At 34.3% G+C, this 26873-nt stretch overlaps 1 protein-coding gene across 2 annotated transcripts in view; it reads right to left on the bottom strand.

Moving 5' to 3' along the window:
- The window catches only part of PIK3C2G (phosphatidylinositol-4-phosphate 3-kinase catalytic subunit type 2 gamma), a 373997-nt gene that overhangs the window by 168610 nt on the left and 178514 nt on the right, over positions 1 to 26873 (bottom strand). For both annotated transcript variants that reach the window (XM_041735425.1, XM_041735426.1), the window contains 2 exons: positions 25725 to 25818; positions 22429 to 22523 (listed from right to left, as the gene is read on the bottom strand). In XM_041735425.1, the coding sequence (XP_041591359.1) occupies positions 22429 to 22523; positions 25725 to 25818 (189 nt within the window). The remainder of the gene's footprint in view (positions 1 to 22428; positions 22524 to 25724; positions 25819 to 26873) is intronic.

Genomic DNA, 26873 nt, shown 5'->3' with positions numbered 1-26873 from the left:
TGTTTGGTATTGCCATTAACCCCAAGATAAGAGTGTTTCCTTAAACTTTAATGTTGAACCTGAGGCTTACCCTTGACATTCAGGACCTGCAAGTCAGTTATTAAAAGCACAGGTCACCCAACTTTTCATCACAGACTTCTCAGAGGAAAAAACTGTGGAGCAACTCTTAGACATACATGCTTTTTCAAGAGTTATATGCATATTCTTTCAAACTAACGTATTGCACTATAAAACATAAAGAAAGGAAAAATTTTAAAAAGACAAAAACAGTAACTAGTATTCAAAAACAATTAAAATTTCATTTGTATGTTTTAACCAAAATGCATTTTTTTGTTCTCTCTCAGCATTATTATTAATACGTCTTAGTGAGAATTATATTATTGAATATTCTGGAATTTATTTAAGATCTTAGTTTCCCATTTTATGGCACGGAAGTCTGGTTTACATATTTGGTTTCTTTGGCATCATTGATGTGAAAGATTTCACAAAACTGTTGTTGGGAAAATGCAACAGAATCTGTACTGTCATTGATATATTTTTAAAATAATAATAATAATAGCAATTTTTAATGTTATTATTTAATAGCTAAGCAAACATTTTAAACATTTTGTGAGAAATTTTAGTATTACCTGATAGTTACCAGTTGTTCTTACAAACTAGTGGCAATTGTTGCACTTTTATACATTTTAATTTTTTATATAGAAGAATTTGTAACAGCTTAGAAAGTTTATCCCCAAGTTTTATTTATTTTTTTAATTTTTTTATCCCCAAGTTTTAAAAGTATACATATATCAGAGATTTTGCGAGTAATGTTTTTACATAAATTTTTGGCATTGAATCCACTTAGCTATGAAGACATCCAAACATAGCATTTTCAAAATACTCCCTCCATAGTCCATTTAAAAAAATACTTACCTTTCCTACTGTTAAAAATTACCTTTATCTTGAAGGGGCACATGAAATGAGGGGTGTGTGTTTTAAGAGAATATCTGCCAAATAGCATACTACTAGACATTACAAGACAGGCTGCACATTTGGAACTCGTTTTGTAAATGATAATGCATAACTCATTTTTAGATTTGACAACTTTCTTAAGTGTTCTGTCATGAGATAACCACTGAACATCTGTCTGGACCAAAACTCCTCATGGTTACTTCCTATAATATTACAAAGTATTGTAATGATTTTGCCATTCAAAATAACATAAATCTATTTGACCAAGCCTAAGTGAAAAGTGCCACTGTTAATTACTATATTTTGTGGAATTCACTCCTCTTTCATGATGTCATATAGTCATAATGAAAAATGATGAGTGGCACATGAATCAACTGAGGGTACCAATGACTCTCTTCATATTAATAATGAAATAGTTACTACAACATGTAATTCAATGTCTATATTTAATCACCAAGCGGGATCCCTGGGTGGCGCAGCGGTTTGGCGCCTGCCTTTGGCCCAGGGCGCGATCCTGGTGACCCGGGATCGAATCCCACATCAGGCTCCCGGTGCATGGAGCCTGCTTCTCCCTCTGCCTGTGTCTCTGCCTCTCTCTCTCTCTCTCTCTCTCTGTGACTATCATAAATAAATAAAAATTTAAAAAAAAATAATAATCACCAAGCACCTTGGAATAGTGAAAAGAAACTGAAAAGATTTAAGATTTCTTACCTACAAGGAGATATCAATATGTTTTTCATTCCTTCTAAATGAAGGAATTTCACTGAACTCTTTCTACTCTTTACTCTATAGTAGGTGTACTATTAAATAGTAAAAACATTGAACAATAAAAATTTTCAAAAAGAAGCAAAATAGAAAGCTTGGCCTTTGAAAACCAGGAGACTAGATAGAGTGTGCTTTGTTTTGAATACTCTATTTTAACATAGATATTATTTTGATGTAATAGAGAACTCTCTAACCATGATATTCTCGTACATGGTTCTTGCCAATGATGAAATACATTCTTTTGCTCCTTGGTATTTCAGTTATAGCCATGACAATCAGCAACAACACAACTTACTTCTTTCACTGTAAGTCAGAGTTCAAATAGGAAATAATGCCCATTTAAATGATTCAGGGAAGATTTAATGAGACTGTTAAGAAAAGGTATGGATGTGGTGGAGGGAAAGCACAATGAACAGGCACTAAACTGAGGACAGTAACAGTGGCTTTGTTAACACTCTCAAACCTGAACTATGGGAATGTTCTGGGACAACAGGAGAGTGTCCTTAACTGAAAGGAGCAGTGAAGACATAGTTAATTGAGAGAGCCTTAAAGAACTTGAGGCAGGGGATACCCTGCCCAGGGTACCCTGTTCCCTATCCCAGGGAACACGCCAATTGCACTTCCTACTTTCCTTGTAATCTCCTGCTGGGGCTACCCACTGGCTGTATCCAATCATAGCAAAAGAAACTCTATATGCTATCCATGTAGGTCAGCTGCCCTGGGCAGGGAGCAGAGTGAAGGGAGAGAGTGGTTCTAGAGAGGCAAACAGAAGATATCTGGTGAGATCATCCTTGAGTTTATCCCTTCTATATGATAAAGTAATAAAATGGACTGGCAGTGCCTAAATTATGTTTTTTATAAAAAAGATATGAGGAGATTATTCAGTTTATTGCCCTAACACATTGCTAATTATAGTTTTTTTTAAATTATCTATTTCTTTTACTTTTTGAATAGGTAATGAATCTATGTTACAAAGTCCAAAAGATGTAAACAGGACTATAGTGAAAGTTAAGTCTCTCCTTTCTTTTCCTTGTGCCAATTTTCCCTTCCTACACAAATCATTGTTACTAGTTTTCTTTTTTTATTTATTATTTTTTATATTTTTATATATTTTTATATATATTTTATATATTATTATTTTTATTTTTATTTATTTATTTTTTAATTTTTAAAAATTTTTTTAAAATTTATTTTTTATTTATTTAATTTATTTATTTTATTTATTATTTTTTATTTATTTGAGAGAGCAAGAGAGAGAATACAGAGGGAGACAAAGAGCTGGAGTAGCAGACTTTCTGCTGAGCAGGGAGCTGGATGCAGGGCTCAATTCCAGGACCCTGGGATCATGACCCGTGCCAAAGGTAGACACTTAACCAACTGAGCCACCTGCGCATCCCTCTTTTTTAATTTTTTATCCTTACAAAGATTTTCTATGCATTTGCTATCAAGGGAAAGTAGATAAATATATATTTCTTATTTTTTTTTTAATTTTTCTTTCAATTTTCATCTATCCATGATAGGCACACAGTGTGAGAGAGAGAGAGGCAGAGACACAGGCAGAGGGAGAAGCAGGCTCCATGCACCGGGAGCCCGACGTGGGACTCGATCCCGGGTCTCCAGGATCGCGCCCTGGGCCAAAGGCAGGCGCCAAACCGCTGCGCCACCCAGGGATCCCATATATTTCTTATTTTTAATAAGAATAGTAGCATATGACACACAGACTACACGTTGCTTACAAAATGGAGTAATACATCTTGAGACAGTTTTAAATCAGTATAGAGAGATCTTTCTGAAGTATATAGAGTTTTATCTTTATAGGTGTAATAAAACCTTCACCAGTTCTCTGTTGATGAGTATTTGTTTCCAATTGTTTTCTACAACCAAAGCTACAGTGAATATTATCATACATACATCATTTTCACGTGCCCTACTGTATTTGTAATAAATAGTCAAAAGCTAAATTTAAAAATGTAAATTATGTACCAAATAGGTCATGAGATTTAAACTCCCCCTGCACCTGGGAGTCTGTTTCTCCACATTTTCACCAGTAGAATGCCACCAAATTTTTTATTGTTTTTATTATTGCTGCCTGCCAATCTGACAAGTTCAAATGGTATATGTTTGTATTTAATTTCTATTATTATGACTCGGGTTGAACACCAATTCATGTGTTTCAAGACCAATATATTTATTTTTTATTAAATTACTCATCAATATCTTTTAGTCATTTTTATGGATTTGTAAAGGTTCTATATTCATTAAGGAAATTAATTCTTTGCCACTAAAAAGCTTTATATATAATATACTTGATTTATTAAAGTTTTTTCTTATTTATAAAAAAATTCTCTCATCTTTTGTTTCTCTAATATTTTTATAATGTTTTTCTCTCTGTAAGTCTTTGATACATTTGGAATTTAATGTACTGTGTGAGTATGTATCCAGCTTCCCCCACTCTAGTTGATTATCCAAGCACTATTTATTAAATAATCTATCTTTCCTTCACTGATTTGAAATTTTTTAACAGCTAAATTCTTGAACATCATTGGGTATAATTCTGGACTTTGTATTGTGTTTCATTAAACATTTTTTTGGTAGTCTCAGTTTTAATTATGGATAATGATTAGTTTTTGTCACAAATGTACTAAAATTTAAAAAAAAAATCCATTGTGCTGGATGATATTCATGAACATATTAAGCTCAGAACATAATTTGAATGAATTAATTGGGTTTTGTCTGAAACAAATAGGCTCAGAGAAATATTGTTTAGCAAAAGCAACAAATAAAAACATTCATATTGTGTTCAATAAAGGATCAAATCAGCTCAAGCACATAGAAAGAAAATAATGAAGGAGAAAATAGTCACTGTTGATATTGTCATACTTGTCATTGTTGATACAGTCAGATTTGTCACTGTCCTCAGTAGCAGCAATGGCACCACCACCTCTTATTGACTATTGTATGCAGAACCTGGTCATCACTACCCCCGTTCTACACAGTGGAAACTGAGGTTCAGAGAGATTAAGATTATACATACAGCTAGAAAATATTGGAACCAAAACCCAAGCTCAGTAAAAGTATTAATGAGCATTTGTTACACATATTAAGTGTGAGAATTCGTTAAGATATAGACCTACATACAAGACTGAAATACATATGTAGTAATCCCTCCTTATCTGCAGTCTCATTTTCCATGGCTTCTGTTATTTATGGTCAACCACAATCCAGCAAGTGACCCTCCTTCTGAGGTATGGTGAGCAGGTCAGTGGTAGCCTAATAGACTGTCACAATGCCAACATCATTCACCTTACTTCATCTCATCACACAGGCATTTTATGTCTCACATTACCACAAAAAGAATTGAATATGGTACAGTAAGATATTTTGAGAGAGAGGGAAAGACCATATTCAATTAACTTTTATCATAGTATATTGTTAGAATTGTTCTATTTTATTATTAGTTATTATTGTTAATCTCTTACTATGCCTCATTTATAAATTAAACTTTATCATAGGTATGTATGCCTAGGAAAAAAACATAGCATATATAAGTTTTGGTACTATCTGTGGTTTCAGGCATCCCCAGGGGGGAGGGGTGGGACAGGTAGACTACTGTGCTAAATGACTTGATGAAGACAATGTGATGTAAGTCTTGGGCAGAGTTAGAAATTCTTAAGATTGAAGTTGTTCAAGTAAGACTTCATACTAGTGATGAAATGGTGAAGATTATGACTCAGGAGATAAAGATTATGACTCAGGAGGTCATTCCAGGAAGAGGGAATGAAGGTCAAATATAATCTTATAAGAGAGAAGATGGCTTCTATTGTTTGGAGAATAGTATAGATTTTATTGGGATGGGAGATTTTATATTCATCAGTTCATTTACATATTCATTTTGTAAGAGAATAGTGCTTTGGTACTCTCTGATAGACAAGAAGAAAGCCAATATTTGTTTCTTATCAAATGAAATACATTTAATACCTATGAGAGTTATGAATAGGAGTCAGGCTTGAAGTGCATATTTGCATAGTTATGTAATGCTTCATGAATTGAGAATGCTGAAGTGGCAACTGTGTAAATAAACAGCTCTTAGGTGGTGAGGAGAAGGTCATTACACTCTAAAATGTTTTCCATAAAAACTTTGCCAGCCAATACTAAAGAAATCCTTGTACTCTTTCTTATGTCTAAATGATTAGAGATGGCATTTATAAATATTAAACTTAAAGAATGGGAAGAGATAAGGAATAGGATTTCTAGTTATATATTTTGATTTAGTAATCCATTTTCTTATTAGAATAATAATGTCACTTTTGGCATAAAATATTTTTCTGTTCATTTCATTCTGCCTCAGTTTTGCCTTATTCTTTATTTTTAACCAAAATTTCAACTTTTTGAGGACAGGCAATAATATTAAATTTTTAAATTGGTCCACTGCATATTTTACAGTACTCCACACTTAGTATCATTAAATATCTCTGAGGGAGGGGGTGCCTGGGTGGTTGGTGAAGCATGGACTTTTGGCTTCAGCTCACGTCCTGATCTGAGGATTGAGAGATCAAGCCCCGCACAGGGCTCCACATGCAAGTGGAATCTCCTTGAGATTCTCTCTCCCTCTGCATCTCCTGCTTGTACTTTCTCTCTCTCTCTCAAATAAATAAATAAATCTTTTAAAAATAAATAAATAAATAAATAAATAAATAAATAAATAAATAAATAAATAGATAAATATCTCTGAATGAGATGAATACAGTTATTTCTCATAGTTTGGGTGTTAATATTATCAGTTGAAACAAAGTAACAATGACCATTCATTTCAATATAGCTTTCATTTAAATATGTTATGCAAAAATATAAAATCCAATCTAATGTCTTTAAACTAACAGAGTGCAGATCTTAAATGCTGCTGATACTTGGTCAATTTCTTTCTCCTTAATGGAAACTAATATTCAGTCTCACTACTGAATTAAAATGTTGTTTATTTAAAGTTTAAAGTTTTGCATTTTATAGCTTCATTTGAATAATAAAATGCATCTCTAGAACTAAGAGATTAAAAGAAAACAAAGCTTAAAGAACAGTTTAATCAGGGGTTTAAGTAGAACAATCTGCATTGCTGCACTCGGCACTTGTACTTCTGTCTTTAGCACACTGTTATCCTACTTTTGTTGTGCTTTTATCATCTGCTCCACTGGTTTGTTCTTTGCTGTATCATTGGAAAATCTTGGACTTCTATTACTGTAAATAATTTTGAGTCTGTTGCTTATAGAAAAATAAATAGGCCCAATCACAGTACTTTTGCAAATGAGTGATTAAATGGATGAATAAGCCAACTAAACACTTTGGGGAAATAAAAATTTTGAATTCTAGCCTTAGATATAGGCAATTATTTAACATAAAGGTCAGAGGTTCAATTAAAAAAAACAGTATTGCAACTGGACAAGTGAACATTCATATATTGACTGAAATAAATGTATCAGGTAGATACTTATGACTCCACCCCAAAGTTTTTTATCCTTGAACAAGCAATGCACCTTTTTAGAGGCTTTTGTCATGCATAATAATAATAACCCTTACTTTATCCTATCGGGTAGCCATACAATTGCCAGATTCAGCAAATAACTAGAGGACACCCAGTTATATTTTAATTTAAGATAAACAACAATTTTTTAGCTTAAGTATGTCTTAAGTATTATATGGGATATACTTATACTAAAAATGATTCATTAAAATGATTCATTGTTCATTTGAAATTCAAATTTAACTATGTATTGTATTTTATCTGGCAACCCAACTTGGAGATGATTTGTTAAGTACTTGGTACACACCAGACACATGACAAGTCGTGATGAAAGTATTGGTGCTCTAATGTTGTTCATAATGCTAGTAATAATACATCCATAACTGTGAGAGGCAATATGGTGTAATTGTTAAGAGTGGGAGCTCTGGAGTCAGATTGCCTAATTCAAATCTCATTCTTCCACGAACAGCCTTGTGACCTTGTGTACCTTACTTAATGTCTTGCTTTTCTTATCTTTAAGATAGAGATAACAATAGTACCCAGTGGTAGAGTTGTTTTACAGATCAAAAGAATTAATTTTAATAAAATATGAAATACAGTGCCAGAAACCATGAATATAAGTCCTGGATATATGCTCCTTATGATTGTGGTGTAAGGTGAAAAACAGTCCCAGTCTGTCCAGAACTAACGGATTTCCTTGGATATGAGACTCTGAATGCTAAAACCCAGATAGTCCAGGACAAATTAAGTCATGTAATTTATCTTAGTGAGAGAAACAATTCACATACATGAGAATACATAGCAGTTCATGCTAAGTAATTACAGAAATCAAGCATTAAGGTGCTGATTATATTCTGTATTTATTAACTCTTGACTAAAGTTATTCAAAGAAATTATTGTAGGAGAATTTAAGGAGGTTAGGAGCTTAGGCAAGAGAAAGATTTTATTTATTATTTATTAAAGCTCGTATTTATTTATTCATTAGAGACACACAGAAAAAGGCAGAGACATAGGCAGATGGGAGAAACAGGCTCCCTGCAGGAAGCCTGATGTGGGACTCATCCTAGGACCCTGGGATCACCACCTGAGTCAAAAGCAAATGCTCAAACACTGAGCCACCCAGGTGCCCCAAGAGAACAGATTTTAAACAATTAATTCCCAAATAATTTGATAAGCAATATAAACAAGAAGTTGGCAATCCAGAGAAAGGCTTAACTGACTCTAGCAAAGAATGGACAAGCTTTAGAGAAGCTATTTAAACTGGGTATTGAGAGATGCCAAGAAGTTTCCCAGGAAAAAAGGGAAGAAGAGTATTTTAGTATCTTTAGCTAGAAGGAAGATGTGAAAGTCAGGATATCTCATGCCCTAGCAGATATATTGGTATGGTATGACCATGAGTGTATTGAGGGGACAGTAAAAAATGAAGCTGAAATGCAAATGAGGAACCAAATGTGAAGGATTTATATGGTTTTCTATTTATGTATTTGTTATTTATGTATACAATGTAGAAAAATAAAATTTAAATTATATATGGAAATGATGTAAAGGGAAGGTATAGACTGGAAAGGCGAACCCAGGAGACAGGTGAGTATTCAGAATTCATTCTACAAGGTTGTGTTAGAGGTCAGCTAAATTTTTGACGCCAAGCATGTAAGCAGCCAAAGGGAAGCAATGACATTTAATGAATGTTTACTATGTGCCAACCACTGTTCTTAACACTACTAGTCTTCTGATGTTTTTAAACACTTTGAGCCTAGAAAAGATATTTCAAAAATTATTTTGGCTTTAAAAAGTAACATTCACTTTATTAACTTTTAAATTTAAAAAACACAAATTTCCTTAAACTTTTAAGTTTAATTTACATATCTTATACTCTATAAATGTACTAAATTTCAAAAATGGCTTTCAGGGTGGGACAGTCTTCGATTACTGATTTCTCAGAATCCTAATGCTCTTAAATATTTTGAACTTCATTTATAAATTTAGTATATTCAACTATCTTTTTAAGTTATTTAGTGGTCTGTCCTGACAGAAAAAATTTCTTTATTATATGTGGTACATAGTACTGTAAATATAAATGCAATATACTGTTTACTTAACTATTTCACATGACTTATAAATGCAGTGCCATTTCAACTTAAAATCACAAGCTTATTTAATTATTTGGTTAATCTATTATTTTAAAGGCCAAATTCTCTTAAATATTAAAAAAAAACTAAGATAGCATACATACAAATATAATAATAAATACTATAGTTTAATTCTCTCAAATATTTCTGTACCTAATTATAAGTCTAAGAAATAAATGACACTTTCTCAAATGTACCAAAACTTTGATAATTGTTTGAAACTTGTTGACAGTATGTGTCTATAAGGGGGTATGTGGTCATGGTACTATCTTCTCTATTTTTATAGATGTTTGAATATATTTATAATAAAAAAATAAAATGCTTTGTCATTAAAAAAAGCAAACATGATATCCCAAATGATCTTCGAAATACCTTTCTAAGCAATTTTTGTGTTGTTTTCTCTGCTTGATTAGGTTTCCTAGCCACCAGAGTGGTTTCTGGGTGGGATGCTGACCGTTGAGACCTATTTTGGTTTTTCTAGGTCAATGCCTTCCAACTGAGGGAATCTTTTAACCCATGTTCCTTAGAGTCATATTAAAAATTACATAATTTTTCAGACTGACATTAACATTCTGCTATATCCCCTCATATCTGTCTCCTGACCGCATTCCTGCCATCCTATCTCCCTACCCTCCTACATGCTGCTATGTCACTCAAATAAGTCTTGTATTTCTCTGAATCTTAAAGTATTTAAAGGGCTTTCCTTCTGGCTCTGTGACCACTAAACTAAGAGAATTTCTGATTCACATACATTCTTGCCCTAATTACTTGACCTATTAGGAACATTTGACACAATTAATCATATCACTTTTGCTTTTATACTTTCTTTAGTCTTGTAGGATTCAATACTTATTTGGTTCATCTTTTACATCTCCAACTCCTTTTTTTTAGTCTTCTTTTGTTTCTGCCTTATCTCTTTGGCTTTTAAATGTTGGCTTTACCCACCATATATTTGGACTTCTTTGCCTTTGTATCTGTTCTGACTCTTCCACAGTATCACCTACTCTTATACCTTTAAACTGTATCTTTCACTGATATGATGATTCCTTCATTTTTATGTTTAGTTCAGATAATGCTGTTCAGTAGTTCTTTCAGATTTTAATAGTCCAACTTGATCTCTTTATATTTTTTTCCTACCCTTAGAACATGCTCTCTTGAAAATCTAATCTTTCAGGCAACAATTTTGGTATCATTATTTGTTGCTCTTATGCCCTTCAGCCAATCCATCATACAATTCTGTTCACTTTATGTTTATAAATAAACCCAGAATATAATGATATTTCACTCCTTCTACTACTGTACCCTGATCTGAGCCACTATACTCTTTCATCTGGATTATTGCATTAGCCTCCTAACTGATTTTCTTGTTTCCGCCACAATTGATCCTTAACACAACAGCCAGAGTGATTCTTTTAAAATATAAACCAAATCGTGTCTTTTATCTTCTAGAACCTTCTAATGACTTCCTGTTTTAGTTAAATTAAAGCCAATATTCTAGTAATGGCATAGAAATTTGTATATAACCTGTCCTCACCTCTCCCCCTTTCCCCTCTGACTTCATTTCCTATTATTTTTCCCCTTGTTCAGGTTATACTGGTCTCATTGTAGGCTCAGAAAGCTACACTGGTTTCTCTCTAACATACCTCAGTGCCTTGCATATGCTATTTCCTCTTCCTCATATTCTCTTCCTTAGACACCTAGCCATTCATTCTCTTACTTCATTGAGGCCTTTTTCTTAATGCCACCATTTTAATAAGGCCATTCCTTGCTACTCCATCTTAAAACTATACTCCTTAACCCTCATATTCCTTATATATCTTAATTGTTTCATTTTTCTCCCTAGCTTTTATCAATATCTTATGAGTATATATCTTATTTCTCTTAGAAGCTATATAAGAGGGGATCCCTGAGTGGCTCAGCAGTTTAGCTCCTGCCTTCTGCCCGGGGCATGATCCTGGAGTCCCGAGATCAAGTCCCACGTCGGGCTCCCTGCGTGGAGCCTGCTTCTCCCTCTGCCTGTGTCTCTGCCTCTCTTTCTGTGTCTCTCATGCATAAGTAAATAAAATCTTAAAAAAAAAAAGCTATATAAAGAAGGGTAGGTATTTTTGTATGTTTTATCCATTGCTGTATCCTTGAAGACCACAACATGATTTTACTCATGGAAGGTGCTTAATAACATTTGTTAAATGAATAAATTCTTCCTATGAGATAGAACCACAACTTGCAACTGCAAGCCTCACACCTGGTTGGATTCTGTGTCATAAGGCTGTCCAATTCTATGGTCCCAAATCTTATCACACTACCTTAATTCTCACAACGATGCTGTGAAAGTGAATATTATTATTATCTTCTTTTTTAAAAAATATTTTATTTGTTTATTCATGAGAGATACAGAGAGAGAGGCAGACATAGGCAGAGGGAGAAGCAGGCTCCCATCAGGGAGCCTAATGTGGGACTCTATCCCTGACCCAAGGGAGATCACACCCTGAGCCAAAGGCAGATGCTCAACCGCTCAGCCACCCAGGCGTCCCTATTATCTTCTTTTAAATGACTGACAAAAATTGGTCTTATAAAAGTACTGGAGTGTTTGGGTGGCTCAGTTGGTTAAGTGTCTGCCTTCAGCTCTGGTCATGATCTCAGGGTCCTGGGATTGAACCCCACATTGGGCTTCCTGCTCAGCAGGGAGCCTGCTTCTTCCTCTCCCTCTGCCTGCCACTCTCCCTGCTTGCGCTCTCTCTCTCTCTCTCTCTCTCTCAAATTAATAAAATAAAAACTTTAAAAAAAATTTAAAAAGCTAAGTACCTTGTGGAAAGTCAAACACCTAATAAATAGCAGAATCGGGGTTTGCATTCAGGGAAACCCTAGACCCTAAACTGGTACTTATTACCCTGCAAGTTAAGAAAACCAACATTTTCATATGTTGAAAACAAACCGGTTGCTTCGGAGAAATATAAGTTTTTCTGACACTGGTAATAAAATTTATTTTGTTGGATATTCTATATAGAACAAGAGTAAAGAATTTGATCTTTATGTTTTTAAATTTTTAAATGTATTTTTATATTTTATTTTTTAAAAGATTTTCATTACTAGAGAGAGAGAGAGAGAGAGAGAGAGAGAAAGAACAAGTGCTGGGGAGGAGAGGGAGAAGCAGATTCCCTGCTGAGCAGGGAGCCTGGAGCAGGCCTTCATCCCAGAACCCTGAGATCATGACCTGAGCTGAAAACAAATGCTTAACCAACTGAGCCACCCAGGCACCCCTGGTCTTTATCTTATGAGCATTGCAAAACCATTGAATTGGGTAGATGAAATAATAAACAATAGTAGTATTAATCAGGAAATCAGAATGTCCGGAGTTAAGAGTTTAGTGGAGATGGAGAGGGGAGTACTAACTCATGAGACATTTTATAAGTGACTTGGTAGATACAGAGGGAGATGGAAGAAATTAACAGATATTTAAATCAATAGTTAAGAAAATTGCTAGGAAAGTAAGTCATAGTCTGAGTGGCTGCATGATTCTCAAGAAAGACAGACATTAGGAGTCGAGTGTCTACTGGCAGTGAAATCCAGGTTTAGTATACACAATAAAGTCAAAATGTGATAGGGCTAATATGTTATTTTCTGAGTTTAAAACTTTGGATAAAGAGCTATTCCTAGTGATGAAAAGATTTAATATGTAGCCAAGGAAAGTGGTTGCTGAAGTGTGAACAAGCTAAAATTTATTGGTAAAATAGGATGTGAAGAGCTCTTGAGGCATTTTTTTAGCTGAATCATCCATTTAGAAATGAAACTGTCCAGAATGGTGGCAAGATGTGGGATGGTGAGAAATACTAGAAGTGTGTCCCAGAACTTTTCCCACTTACATGGTTTTCCCATTTACACTTAGACAAAATGTGCACGAATTAGACCACAGAATTGTAAATTTATGCCCACTTATCTGATAACATACTTCAGTTGGGGAGTGCTAATTAAAATGTTCCTAAACTATACTCCAACAAATGAAGTGTTATAATTTGATTAAAAAAAGAAGATAAGAAGAAATATTTGTTAAGGCTAGGAGCAGTACAAGGCATATTGCATAATTTTATGTCACTTATCTTTCAAAAAAATTTCAATTCTTCCAATTATTGGTTTATTCAGTATGAATGTACTGAGTAGCTATAGGTGTCAGGTCTCATGCTAAGTACTTTTGGTAAGTATTTTATTCTACTTTTACAAATGAGAAAATGGAGGCTGAGAAATTTTAAGTTAACCACCCAGAACCAAAAAGCTTGATGTGTCATAGCTGGTATCACTAGTTACCTCCATATAAAACACCAAAACTGGTGGATATAGTATTATCCAGAGGCTGGAATACCAACTGGTCCTAACTGTAGTGTATATTCAGAAACAACAAATGACTTCTTCAAGATAATCACTGCTAAGAATCCTGGGTAGAGGAAAGAGAAAAGAGAATCCTGGGTAGAGGAAAGAGAAAAGAGAATCCTGAGTAGAAGAAAGAGAAAAGAGAAATGTGCAATCATTTGTTTATAAGCCCTTTCTTAAAGAGCTATAAATTATGTATATAATAGGCACTAAATAAAAACTTAGCAGATGAATGAAAGAATGGATGATTAACATAATATTCTTTTCCTTAATATACTTATGCACTTCCCTGCATCTGCTCACTGAAGTCCACTGGTCTACTTGTGCAATTATTCCTACAACATTTAATTACTGAAGCTCTAGATTAAGTCTTGTGAGATTTTCAGAATCATCAATCAATTCATGTCAACAGTTTGCAGCAGTCTCTCTAAGAGTGAATAAATTTTACTTGGAAGAAAATAATAAAAGTTCCACCCTTTTGGTAAATTAAGGACATTTATAACAACCTAGAAAACATTAAGTGTACAATGGCCTAATTTAAAAAGGAAAGTGACATGTACAATAGGGCTCTTCCCTTTAACAATTTCAGATGACTAAACCCAAGCCAGAGACAATTATGTGGCATATCTGTCAAGAGTGGTTAGTGTTTCAGGCAGACTGTCAACTCTAGAAAAGACTAGAATTATTTGTGCAAGCTGTTCACTTGTCATTGGTCAAAACTGAATCACACATGCCAAAACAAAAACAAGAATTCTGAGTTATTAAACATGACAAGTATTTGATTTGAAATCCAAGGCTGGATTTTGCTGCAATAAAAGCAACACATATGAAGTTCTTTAAAGAACGGCAAAGTAACTTTCTCTTGTAACTACAGTAATACAAATGAAATAGAAAACTGAGTTAGAACAAAAGCAAGGAAAACCTCCATTCAACCTTTTCAAAGAGTGATCTTTTGATGTGCAAACAGAGAAAGTAAATTTGAGCCTGAAAATAAAGGAGTTACTTATCAATCTTCTGAGAGCCTGGGTGGCACAGTTGTTGAGTGTCTGCCTTTAGCTCAGGTCATGATCCTGGGGGGTTCAGGGATCGAGTCCCACATCGGGCTCACTGGGAGGAGCCTGCTCCCCCCCCTGCCTATTTCTCTGCCTCTTTCTCTGTGTCTCTCATGAATGAATGAATGAATGAATGAATAAATAAATAAATAAATATCTTTTAAAAAAGTATCAATCTTCACAGTCCAAAACAAACAAATCCAAACAACCAAACAAAACAATAGGATAGGAGCCAGCAAAAATCAGAAACTGCTCAGTAATTCCCCAAAACTCATTGTCTTAACATATAAAATTATATTTTAAAATAGAGATTTTTTTTAAAGATTTTATTTATTTATTCATGACACACACACACACACAGAGACAGAGAGAAGCAGAGACACAGGCAGAGGGAGAAGCAGGCTCCATGCAAGGAGCCCGATGTGGGACTTGATCCTGAGACCCCAGGATCACACCCGGAGCTGAAGGCAGACACTCAACCACTGAGCCATGCATCCCTTAGAAAATTATATTTTAAAAGATAGTAAGTAGCTGCTTACTATTACTTAAGATTTCCCCATAAAACACTTCTTGTCAAATTACTAGGTACAGTCCTTTTATTCATTTTTTTTTTAAGATTTTGTTTATTTATTTTTTGAAAGAGAGGATAAGCGGTGGGAGGGTCAGAGGGACAAGCCAACTCACCACTGAGCATGGAACTCAATGTGGAGCTCAATCCCAGGTCCTTGAGATCATGACCTAACCTGAAGTCAGACGCTTAACAAACTGAGCCACCAGGGCACCTCTATAGCCTTTTATTTTTAATCAGGGTTTTAAGAAACAGCAGAGTTAAGCACCTCATACTGTAGACCCAATCATTGATAACAACTGATAGCTCTTCAAAAACTTTTATTCCAGAGAATCATATTTATCTGCAAGTCATTTAACTCAACTTCCCCTGATTGCAGAGAGCTAGGGAGTTCTATTTTTTTTTTAAAAAGCAAAAGTGATTATTAGAGTACCAATGGGGACTTATGTATTTAATGTAATGACTTCAGTAAAATATGGCTTGTTCAGTATAATATGACTTGATTGCTGTTTTAAGTACTATAGTCAAGATAAGTTAACCTATAGGCAGTATAAATGTATGTGGTATAATTATTTTAATTAATTCAACAGGTATTTATTTATTTATTGAATACTAATTATATGTGCTAGCTGCAATGTTCTGTGTTAAGGATGGATGATTAAGAGAGGGCCTCACAATCTAGAAAGGGGACATAGGGTTTTATCTATAACTAAATCTAGTCTCCCCTTTACAACTGAAGAAAGAATCAGATTTTGTTCAGATATCAAAAGCTTCAGGGAAGATGACCAGTTTAGGGATATATTCTAACCATTCTAAGCCAATTAAGTAAGTCAGTTCACGTAATTGCCATCTGATCAGGTGATTGGCTCAGGATAATACAAGACCCAATTCTGGCAAATGATAAAGGAAGTTAACTCTTCTAATGAAGTTTATAAGAAAATTTTTCTTGTTGAAGAAGGATCAGTCCCTTTTCTTTTGCTACATGGTGTCATATGTATGAATGTGATATAACCTGTGGCAGTCTCCTTGTAACCATGATGTAAACTGGACTAAGAGTAAGTAAACACACTGAGGATAGTAGAACAAAAAGATGCACAGAAACTGGGTTTATGAGAAAATTGGTGAGCTGCTATAAAAAAAAAACAAACCTCTGGAACCACTTTACTAATGGACTTCTTGTTATGTGAGATTATTTTTCATATAATCTAAGACAGTTAAATCAGAATTTTCATTACTTACAGCCCAAAGGATCTTAAGGAAAAGGTAAATAGTGAAGTAAACAAATTATGTAATATGCTAAGAACTGTATCAGCAGTGTGTACAAGGGCTGAGATATCTTCAAAGAGGAAAAAATTTGAACTGGGTCCTAAAGGACTCTGTGCAAACAACAAGGCAACTGCATTTCAAGAAGACAGAAATATGATGTACAAAGCCATCAGGGCATCAAAGATCTCTAGAAATTTGAATAACTACTTGAGAATAGAAAACAGTATGTTTGGATGTGGAAAGTTACACACAATGGAGATGGGAAGCAGGTATAGTTGAAATCATAAAAATCTATTGCAAGGTCATATTAAAGGAGAATTTATTTTTTTCAACATCTAAAAATTTTATACTCTATCCACAAAAAAGAGCTGATTGGAGTTATGGAATTTGCTAGCCAGCTGGGGGTTACCTTGGAACTAAAACCTACGTTACGAGTTAGGGATCAAATTGTATTACATAAAGATTATACCAAGAGCAGTGTGGAGGATGTATGGGCTGAAGGTAGGTAAGAAATGAAGTGAAAACAACAACAACAACAACAAAACACAACAAAAGTAAAAAGCAATTAGAAAGCTGTTGTAATCATCTAAGTAGGAAATACTGAAGGCTTGAACTAAGGTGCTAGCCCTGGAAATAGAAAAGGGACAAATTTAAGACATATTTATGAGAAACACTGGTCAGGTCTGAAGGACTGATTGAATGAAGAAGGTTGTTGGGTAAGAATAATGCTTTCCAGATTTTCTGTGTTGGGTATCTTGGTAGTGGCTGTTAACCAGGATATTGCATATAAAAAAGGAGGTATAGACATGGTAAGGGCAAGGATTGAAAGAAAAGGAGAGGCGCCCCTGGGTGGCTCAGTTGTGTCTACCTTCAGCTCAGGTCATGATCCTGAAGTCCCAGAATCAAACTCCAGTTTGGGCTCCCTGCTCAGTGGGGAGTCTGCTTCTCCTTCTCACTCTGCCCCTCCCTACTTATTTTCTCTCTCTCTCTCTCTCTGGCTCAATCTCTCTCAAGTAAATAAAATCCTTAAAAAAAAAAAGGAGAGAGAATTAAGGAGAGGGTAGAGATATTTAATTCAGTTTTGGACCTCTTGGGACGAGATACCAGTTGTCCACCATAGCTACATAAATAACTTAATAATGAGCCATCTAGGTAAAACAGTTTAAAAACATACCTATAAGTTAAATCTCTTGGAAATACTTACAGAATTGTTAGACAAAAGACATTTTTAATGGATATCTGCCAAAATGACTCTATTCAAGTAGTTAGGCAATAGTCTTTTTTTGTCTATTGAGATCAATATTAGCCTTTAAAAACAAAGTCAACTAATATATGTGAGAGTGGGTACTGGTTTTCCTTCCAAGTCCTCTTTCTCTGCAACCTGATGGTCAAATTTCTTGAGTCATTTATATTGCTTTACCTCTATGGTAGACACTGCTGTGGATTTACCAGATCAAACAGCATTTTGCTTCTGTATATAGATATACACCTGATCCTCTTTCCTATTTTCCCTTGCATGTAGATGGGGTCTTGTTACTGACTTTTGACCTACAGAATGTAGGCAAAAGTGGTATGTGCTCCTTCTAGACCTGGCATCCAAAAATACTTTTGACATGATGCTCTGGTTTTCTCTCTTTTTAAAAATAAGATGGAATCCTGGCAAGTACCATCAATATGCTGATACATTCCCATTCTGTTACCAGTCCAGATGTTTCTTCTGTTCTTTAGGCTTCTATATCCAATTGCTTCCTGGGTATTTTTACTTAGAAGGGAACCAAAGATGGATTTTGCTTACATTTTTATTGTTGCCAGGTTCTGGCCTGGACTACAGGAATTTATTTTCTAACTCATTTAACTTTATGAAATGGGTTGACTTGAATTTCATTAGCATATTGCTGGCTTAATTAAATAGTGTTTTTGAGAAAACTGAGTCTTGGTCTTATATAATATAAAGTCTTGGTTTTATATAATAAGTATTAAAAGATAATACAAACCGAGTCTACTAAATAAATTACTTAGGAATTGTTTTCTTATCACTCATGGTTTGATAGTAAAACTAAGAGAACAAATTTAGTGTTTTAGGTACAAATCAGAAGCTACAAAAGAAAAATTCTAGGAAAAACCCACTCTTCTCTTCAAAACTCCTTCAAGTATGCAATTTTTTGGAACTTCTTACACATGCCTATTAATTAATATTATAATTGACAGAACTTGTGGGTTATGCCAACACCTAATGGCAAAAACTTTGAGTATTAGATATAAAGATCTCAATTTGGGATACTGTTTCCTCGTTAGTTTTGCATTCGCGTTAAGAAAAAGCCACCACGTTAGTGTACTTGAATTAGTTTCTTACTATTGATAGAAAAACAAAAATTTTATGAATTCTTCAAGTTGTACTTTCTTAAAAGTAGGTGTTGAATTGGAAAGAGACCTGAATTGAGCATGAGCTGTCATGAAAAAAAATTTTTAATCTCAATTCTTTAGCTAGTTAAATGACTGTCATTGGATGAATCATTTAACTTGTTGAAATCCCTTTCTGGGTGAAAAAGAAAATGCTATAGCAGTTGATTCCTAAGGCCTGTAACTATATGGGTATTTATCAGTTTGTTTATTTTGGAAGCCAAATTCAAATATTATTAGAAGACAAAGAAAATTACTAAGATTAAGGTCATATTAAGGAAGAATAGATTTCCTTTTTGTTGAAGGGCTAAAGTAAAGTAGTCTGGGCTAAAATAAAGTAGTCTGACTGAGAAATAATGAAAATTAAGCAGTATAATGCTGTTTTTCAAGGCCTTTGCCCAAATATCTAGCATAAACTATGACAGAAGACTGATATTATTATAGGAACATCAGATTCCTATCTGTGGAAGCGGTGATATAATTGCATGTGGCTGTTGTAATGAAAAATTGCTGGAGAGTGGATTAGAAAGTTTAGTTTCCAAAGGCCAGATCTGGTACAAGTTCCAACATTTGAGGTCAGTATGTATGCACAAAATGTTCATGTTTATAACTGTTTAATTTTTTTAACAAAATAGAGGAATTTGAAGAGGAAATAATTTAAATTAGGGATAAATTTAAGGTGGAGTTTTGTTCCTGGCTTTTGCATCAATTTGAGGTAAAACTTTGTATAAGATTGTAAGATTCTATTTAATAAAAGTGTATTTCATGTATTTTTAATAAAAGTAATAATACAAACAATATAAAATAATATAAAATGCATTGTTTAAAAATATTTTTATGAAAATAACTATATAAAATCCTATTATATAAAATAGAAATAAAACATAAAAAAACCTAGCTGTTCCTCTTTGTGCCTTAAACTAGAAAACTAATAGATTTTACAGGTTATTGCATAAAATGTAAAATTCCTTAAAAATATCCATCACTTTTTTCAGGTCGGTTGAATTAGAGAATAGCTATTGTTAGCTTAGCAAATCGCTTATTGTAGGGATTTTATCTTATGTATGCTTTTCTGAGAACAATAACAAGAAAGATGATTATAAGAGATCAATATCAAATGACAGCGAAACATATCTTTCCTTTATAAAAGAGTGAAGCAATAATTTATTATTCGTTATATGGTAAAGGTAAAAGGTGAGTAATAATGTAATGATTCTAGAAGGTAAAGGATTGAGGCTTTAAACCTTCTATTGATTCTGTATTATGCATGCTCTGTTACACTGTGATAACTCCCTGAAGTACAGCTCTTTACTCTTTCTTTAGAGAGTGTTTCAGATCTCAAAGCGGAGAGAGCATTTACCTCCTTTGTGTAATCATTTGTACACCTTCATCTGTGCATAACTATGGCATATTGGGAGTGCATGTTAGGCGTATTTATTTATTTGATGACCAGCCTCGCCCCTCTACCTTGTAGTTATATTTGGGGTGGATCATTGTAAAGTGGACAGGATTTGTTGTCAGTTTTCTCCTCTGCATAGCCAGTGGGCTCTTTCCTGCTGCCTGGATGCTAGCTGTTGTTTAGGTGAGGACTATTTTACTTTCTCCTCAATAGTTCAACAGTGTCTAGTATCTCAATGTTTGTCACATAGATATGTAAATGGTCATCTAATTCATCATAAGCATTATGTTCTGAATATATATATTTCCACATTAGAAAAAATATTCTGGGAGAAAGCAACACTTAACCTAAAGTTCTGATTCACTGATGACAGAATTTCAGGCATCAGGTGAGGCATATTTAGGAGAAAGTATGAAAAGGAGGCCAGGCTGGGGCATCTGGTCCACAGGAAGACCTGTGCCATTGTTGCCTTTACACAGGTTAACTTGGAAGACAAAGGAACTCTGGCTAAGCTGGTGAGAGCCATTGGGACCAATTATAATGACAGATATGATAAGATCCACTTCCATTGGGGAAGCAACACCTGGATCTGAAGTCAGTGGCTCACATCACCAAGCTGAAGAAGGCAGAGGCTAAAGAACTGGCCACCAAACTGAGGGGGCTGGGCTGAGGGGACACTGTTGAATTTTCTATACATAAAAATACTAAAAAGTTATCTTTTAAAAAAACAAACAAACAAACAAACAAACAAGGATGAGAGGGACATGTGACCTCAAATCACATAATGCAAAATTTTCACATTATCTTGCTTTATTTAGAGTAGTCCCTGATTTGAGAAATTGCCCCAAATTCTACATAAGAAAATTTTAGGATAGAATGTGTAGAAAATGCAAGGGCAGATTTTGCATCATCTCAATTTTATGAGCGGCTTACTAAAGCTCATAGGATTAGATCCTTTAATACCAATGCCATCTTGGAAAGGCTGTGCCATAAATATCATTGCCTTACATCATTCAGGACCGCCGTATACTGCTGCAACAACTTGTTCTTTGGGCCTCAATTCTTGATTTACGTTAATCCCTGACTTCTGCTTACATTCTCTCTCCAGTCCAGTTTTGACTTTACCAGTGATATCAATTGCCTAATACCTGATTAGGTCAATCTCCTGAAATTGCTTTAGCCTCCACAGCTCTCCTTTGGCATCAAGCCTGATAGACTGTTTGAGAAGCCCTCTTCTGCCCCCTTCTGTCACAAGTCTGCATGTGCACAACTGGGCCCTGGTAACTTCTAGTTTTACTGTGAGAGCAGACCACCAGGTGTATCCACTTAAGTTCCCTCAGCAAGGTAGCAGATTGAAAAACTAAGGAGAAGAAGTCCTCATTCAGAGCTTGATGAAAGTGTCCATTCAGTGAAGGGCCCAGTGCTAGTCATGTGTCTGATGTCTTCCTACACCGACATGGTAGAGGAAAATATTCTGCTCTTTATATTAGGCATTTGAAATGAAAATGAACATCAAAACAAACACTGGTGCCTAACAATTCCTTGTATATCTACCTTGCTATGAAATGCTTGAGTTATTTTCATGGGAAGAAACATTACTCATATTTCTTGAAGCAGAAAAACATACTCAAAAAAGAGACTGACTTTTTTTTCCTATTAATTAAAGTTCTTCACTAGCAATTGAAGCTAGTAGATATTGCCATTCATATGTGAGCATATGCACTCTCTCACTCTCTTTTAAAAAAATAATATAGCTATAGAAAAGGTCATCTGGACATAAAACTTTGATTGGATTTAAGCAGCAGCAACTGTACAAAAGGAAGACTTTGAAGATGATGACAGTTAAATTATACTCATAAATTAAAATAACCTTGACAAAGACTTGGATTTGGCTGAATTTTAAGTGGAGGTTTATATCAAATACAAGGTAGGACATCTCCTGCTTCTTCTAAAGATGCCCCATAGCGAGAAGATGACAATAAAAAAAAAAAGGCATCCCATCCTATTTTAGTTAATCTTACCAGTAAAGACGATGGGCAATCTGGATGCTTTGCAATGAACGATGCAATAGGAGTTGGACCAGAGGACTTTCAAGGTTCCATTCAAACTTGACAGCCTGAAGTAAGAGATATAATTACTTTTCTCAGTAACAAAATTCTAGCAGAATACAAAGGGGCTTAAGTAGCTTATGAAAAGACAAAGGAAAACAGCATAAACATTTTAACAAAATGTTAATATTATATCTGATGACCTTATTAGCTGGTATATAATAACAAAGCACACACACATCAGTAATTTGGATTTGTGTAGTCTCTTTATTATTTATACTTTAATATCATAGGATAATAAATAAGAGCAGATGGTTGGTGAGTTCAACCATGCCTAAGAGGAGAATCTTGGCACACACAAAAATACATAATATCAGGATTAGTGTCCTAGATATAAAAAAGGACATTATTAAACAGTAGATATTTCTCCTCTTTTGGAAATAAGATTTATGCACGTTCAAAGCCTTAACTGAAATCATCAATTGATATATCAGTATTAACTGGCAGAACTTGAAACTTTACTTAGAGGTTTCAGGCTGATTATTGCCACCCTAACCCACCACCCCTCTCCAAATCCTTTCCCTCATCTCCACTATGAACAGCTCTTTAAGATTTTCTAGGTACCCAACCTAATGGAAAATACAGACAGCAATGGTAGCCACTAATATCCTTATGGACATAATACAGACCTCCCCCTGTACTCTGCAGGGGCTTCACTGTCAGCAAGCATACCTGGGCTCCATCATCATCTGAATATGTTTAAAAATGAAAACCAGGCTCTCTTCAAAAAAATTTCCATCCCTGTTTAAGAAGCAAAGCTTCTATCTTTAGTTGCTCAATAGCCATTTAAGTCACACACACAGCCCCCCCCACCCCCCAGAGTTTAAGCCAGGTTTTATACCACAGCAGATAGTAGACAAAAGTGGGCACAACACACATTCACATACACACTGAAGAAATACCTCAATATGAGGATCATACTCAAGGATGGGAAAGTTTATGAATTCCTAAGGTACATGTGTGCCAAAGATAATTTCAGCAAATTTGCATAAACTCTTGATGTTGTGTGAATGTATAAAAACCATAATGTATGTTGTCTTAAACTGCAGCCATGGTTTGTTTTCACTTACTTGCTAATACTGGGTTGACTAGGTCACAAGTTGTGTTTATGCCCTAATAGCATATCATATGAGCACATGAGCAAGAGAGATGTCTTAGAATTTACTTCGCGCTTGTCTTTTTAGCTTTCCTTTTAGATTTACCTATTATTTCTTCTTGAATAACTACTTGTTGCTCTTAAATTGCTTCACTTGTTTCCAAATTCCCTGCATCACTCTGTGCTCTGGTACAATTTCCCCCTAAATCCTAACTTCACCATCTGGGAGGCAGGCATTATTTCTGGCTCACATTGCATTATTAGGAACTGTTCTTGGAACCTACCCACAGGGTGTTGACCTGTGGTTGCTGTAACCTCTGGATCTGTATCTTAATTACTTTCTGGCTATGAACAATATGTTCTGTTTTTGTTATGGTCTTAGAGTCCTGTTTTATTTATTTAATATAGCTTGCATAATTCTAACAATATAATACATACCAAAATAACATATTTCAAGAAAATAGCAGTAAGGTAGATTTTTTGTGTGTTTCAAAAGTTTTTATGTGTTTAAAGCTTTAAAGTCAGGGGAGACCATGGAAATTTAAGGGCAAATTCTATAACAAATGTTTTGAAAATTCTTCCCAGTTTTATTTATTTTTGAGTCATTTCTTTCCATCTCAAAACATTTATAATCTTCATTTTTAATTAGAGAGTAGTTGTAGCACTTCTTAATTTTACTTCTGTGGATTTGCTATGTTGGGTTCTGTATGCACCTTGTCATATGAATTTGGATTTGCAGGTATGTGGCTTTCAGTGATATTCCTGGTGCCAACTGTATTGCTTATTTATTCCAGACTGCTATTTCCAGTTGGGTTTAATATATATAAAGTTTTGTAATAACTTAATTTTTTTTATTTGGGTTAGCTAGAGCATGCTGCCAATACTCATGAACCATGAGATGAACAGTGTTCCTACAAGTTTGATTTATTTTTACTTCTACTACACTATTCTGGCAAGTATAGAAAAATCACAATGATAAAAATTGGTAAAAGTACCTATACGGTATAGCTATTTCTAAACCAGCTTTTGCTTTTGGAGTCCTTCAGAGAAGTGCATATTCCATATGCAAAGCAATATGGTATTCCAGTCATTGATAGGGATTCCCCCCAACTAGTCCTCAGGGCACCTGGATAGCTCAGTTGGCTAAGTGGTTAAGTAGCTGACTTTAGATCAGATCATGATCTCAGGGTCCTAGGATCAAGCCCTGTGTTGGGTTTCCTGCTCAGCAGGAAGTCTGCTTGTCCCTCTAACTCTTCTCCCTCCACCCTACTTGTGCTCTCTCTCTCAAATAAATAGAATCTTAAAAAAAAAAAAAAGTTCTCAATGTTCAAAAACTGAGGCACTTGACATTTAAAATAGCTTGCAATTACAACCTGATCTTTCAGATAAGAAAACACTGCAGTTAAAAAATAAAACGAAAAACAAAAAACATAAATACCACTATACTAGAACTACCTATTCAGCCTTCATTACATAATCAATTTAGGAAAAAAATATTATTTGTAGTTTGAATATTCAGTCATTTATGTGGTCATATGCAAGATGCATAATTGTTTATTTTTCAAATATTTATATTTCAAAATATTCAGACTAAATCAGTTTTTGCTATTTCTATATAAATTTATATGATTTTCTAAAATTACTTCAAAATTGTGATATTTAATGTTGTGACTAAAAAGCAGTATTTATTGGCAGAATTCAGGTATTATCTTATAAAAAACCACTTTATAGATTTATGATCAGTGTTAGAATGTTCTAAGGGAAAGGCAAAAAATACATACGAGGAGCTGTCCTAGCAAAATACTATTTTCTCTATAACATTCATTTGATTAACTTTTAATTGTTCTACATAGTTAGATGAAAATATTTTATCACCAGTATCTCTATTTTTCTCCCTAATAAGTGAAGGTTTTATTTTGTTGGCTTTTTTTTTTTTTAACTGTCTATTTCAGCTTTTATAGACCTTTTTTGTAACTACCAGTTTGGGCTAAAGAATGTCTATGTTACCCATGTTGACACATGAGCTATAGTTTACTGTTGACTCATTGGAAACTCTTTTTAGAGGATTATTAGTTAAAATCCTGGAATCCTTTGGCAACTCTGCTGTTCTTACCTGAACTAGCTGTGGGAGATATTCCAGTAGTTCATCATTCAAGAGGTTGTCTAATTGTCGAACTGCCACTTTACGTATTTCTTGATCTGGAAAACTAATACAAAGTAAATATATCTATTAAGCTATTAATGGAATGGAATAATCCATGAAAAATTTCAGGAGAGGATGAATTGTACCCACAGCATATAAGATAATATCATAATCTCACAATCAATTAAGATGATTATTAGCATCAAATTAATTATTTTCCCACATTTCGTACTCTCATGTAAACTGCAATAAAAAGCCTTTTCAACTAGATTTTGGAAACTTGAGTTTAAGTCAGAAACTTCCAGCTTCCTTGTCTATAAAGGATTGTATGATATCTAAAATATTTTCTAAAGTGCATGAAAATCTTTGCTTATTATTTAGCCATGCATTTGTTAAGTAAGTTATTACCAGCTGGAGACCTGATGATTTATATGATTAAAAATGGGAGATAATATATTTAAATGAGTTTTGGCAGCTCTAATGAAAAACCAGAAATCTAATAAAAATTATTTAATAAGACTAAACCTTACTAGGATATGAAGGGCTTGAGGGTATCTGTGCCTTATTCATTTTTGGACTGCATGTCTGTTGTAAGATTTAGCACCCATTAGACAATTAATAAATGTTTGTTACTGAACTAAATTTATGAAAGTATTTAGCATTTGAATATCTATCCCCAAAATAATTAATCCTCAGATGGGCTCCTCAGGCTGCCATCATCTTGTTTCATCAGAAGAATTAGATTCAATTATCCCCGGGCTTCTGGGAAGTGCCTAGAGATAACTTTTGGCACCATACTGTTTTGACATGCTTTTGACATACTGCTTTGACATGATTAGATATACCTGGAGCTTTGGTAAGAACAATTAATTTTAAATAAGCAAGTTTTCAGAAAAAAAAATTGATAGAAGGAACTACTTATAGTAACTGATTGAAAAACAAGGAAGTAAATAAATAAAAGTCAAAAATCCCTTTGCATGGAAACAAAATGAATACTTTCAACCAATCAGGTGACAGCTCTAAAGATTGGCCCCCAATATTATGGAGGTCAGGAAACTTTAAAGTCTTTAATGTCCAGTCTCTTCAGCATATCAGGTTACTGAAGGGTGAAATGAATAC

Source organism: Vulpes lagopus, chromosome 21, assembly GCF_018345385.1.
Source record: "Vulpes lagopus strain Blue_001 chromosome 21, ASM1834538v1, whole genome shotgun sequence".
NCBI lineage: Eukaryota > Metazoa > Chordata > Mammalia > Carnivora > Canidae > Vulpes > Vulpes lagopus.
The sequence above is the reverse complement of the archived record's forward strand: the minus strand, read 5'-3'. Positions and strand labels throughout refer to the sequence as shown.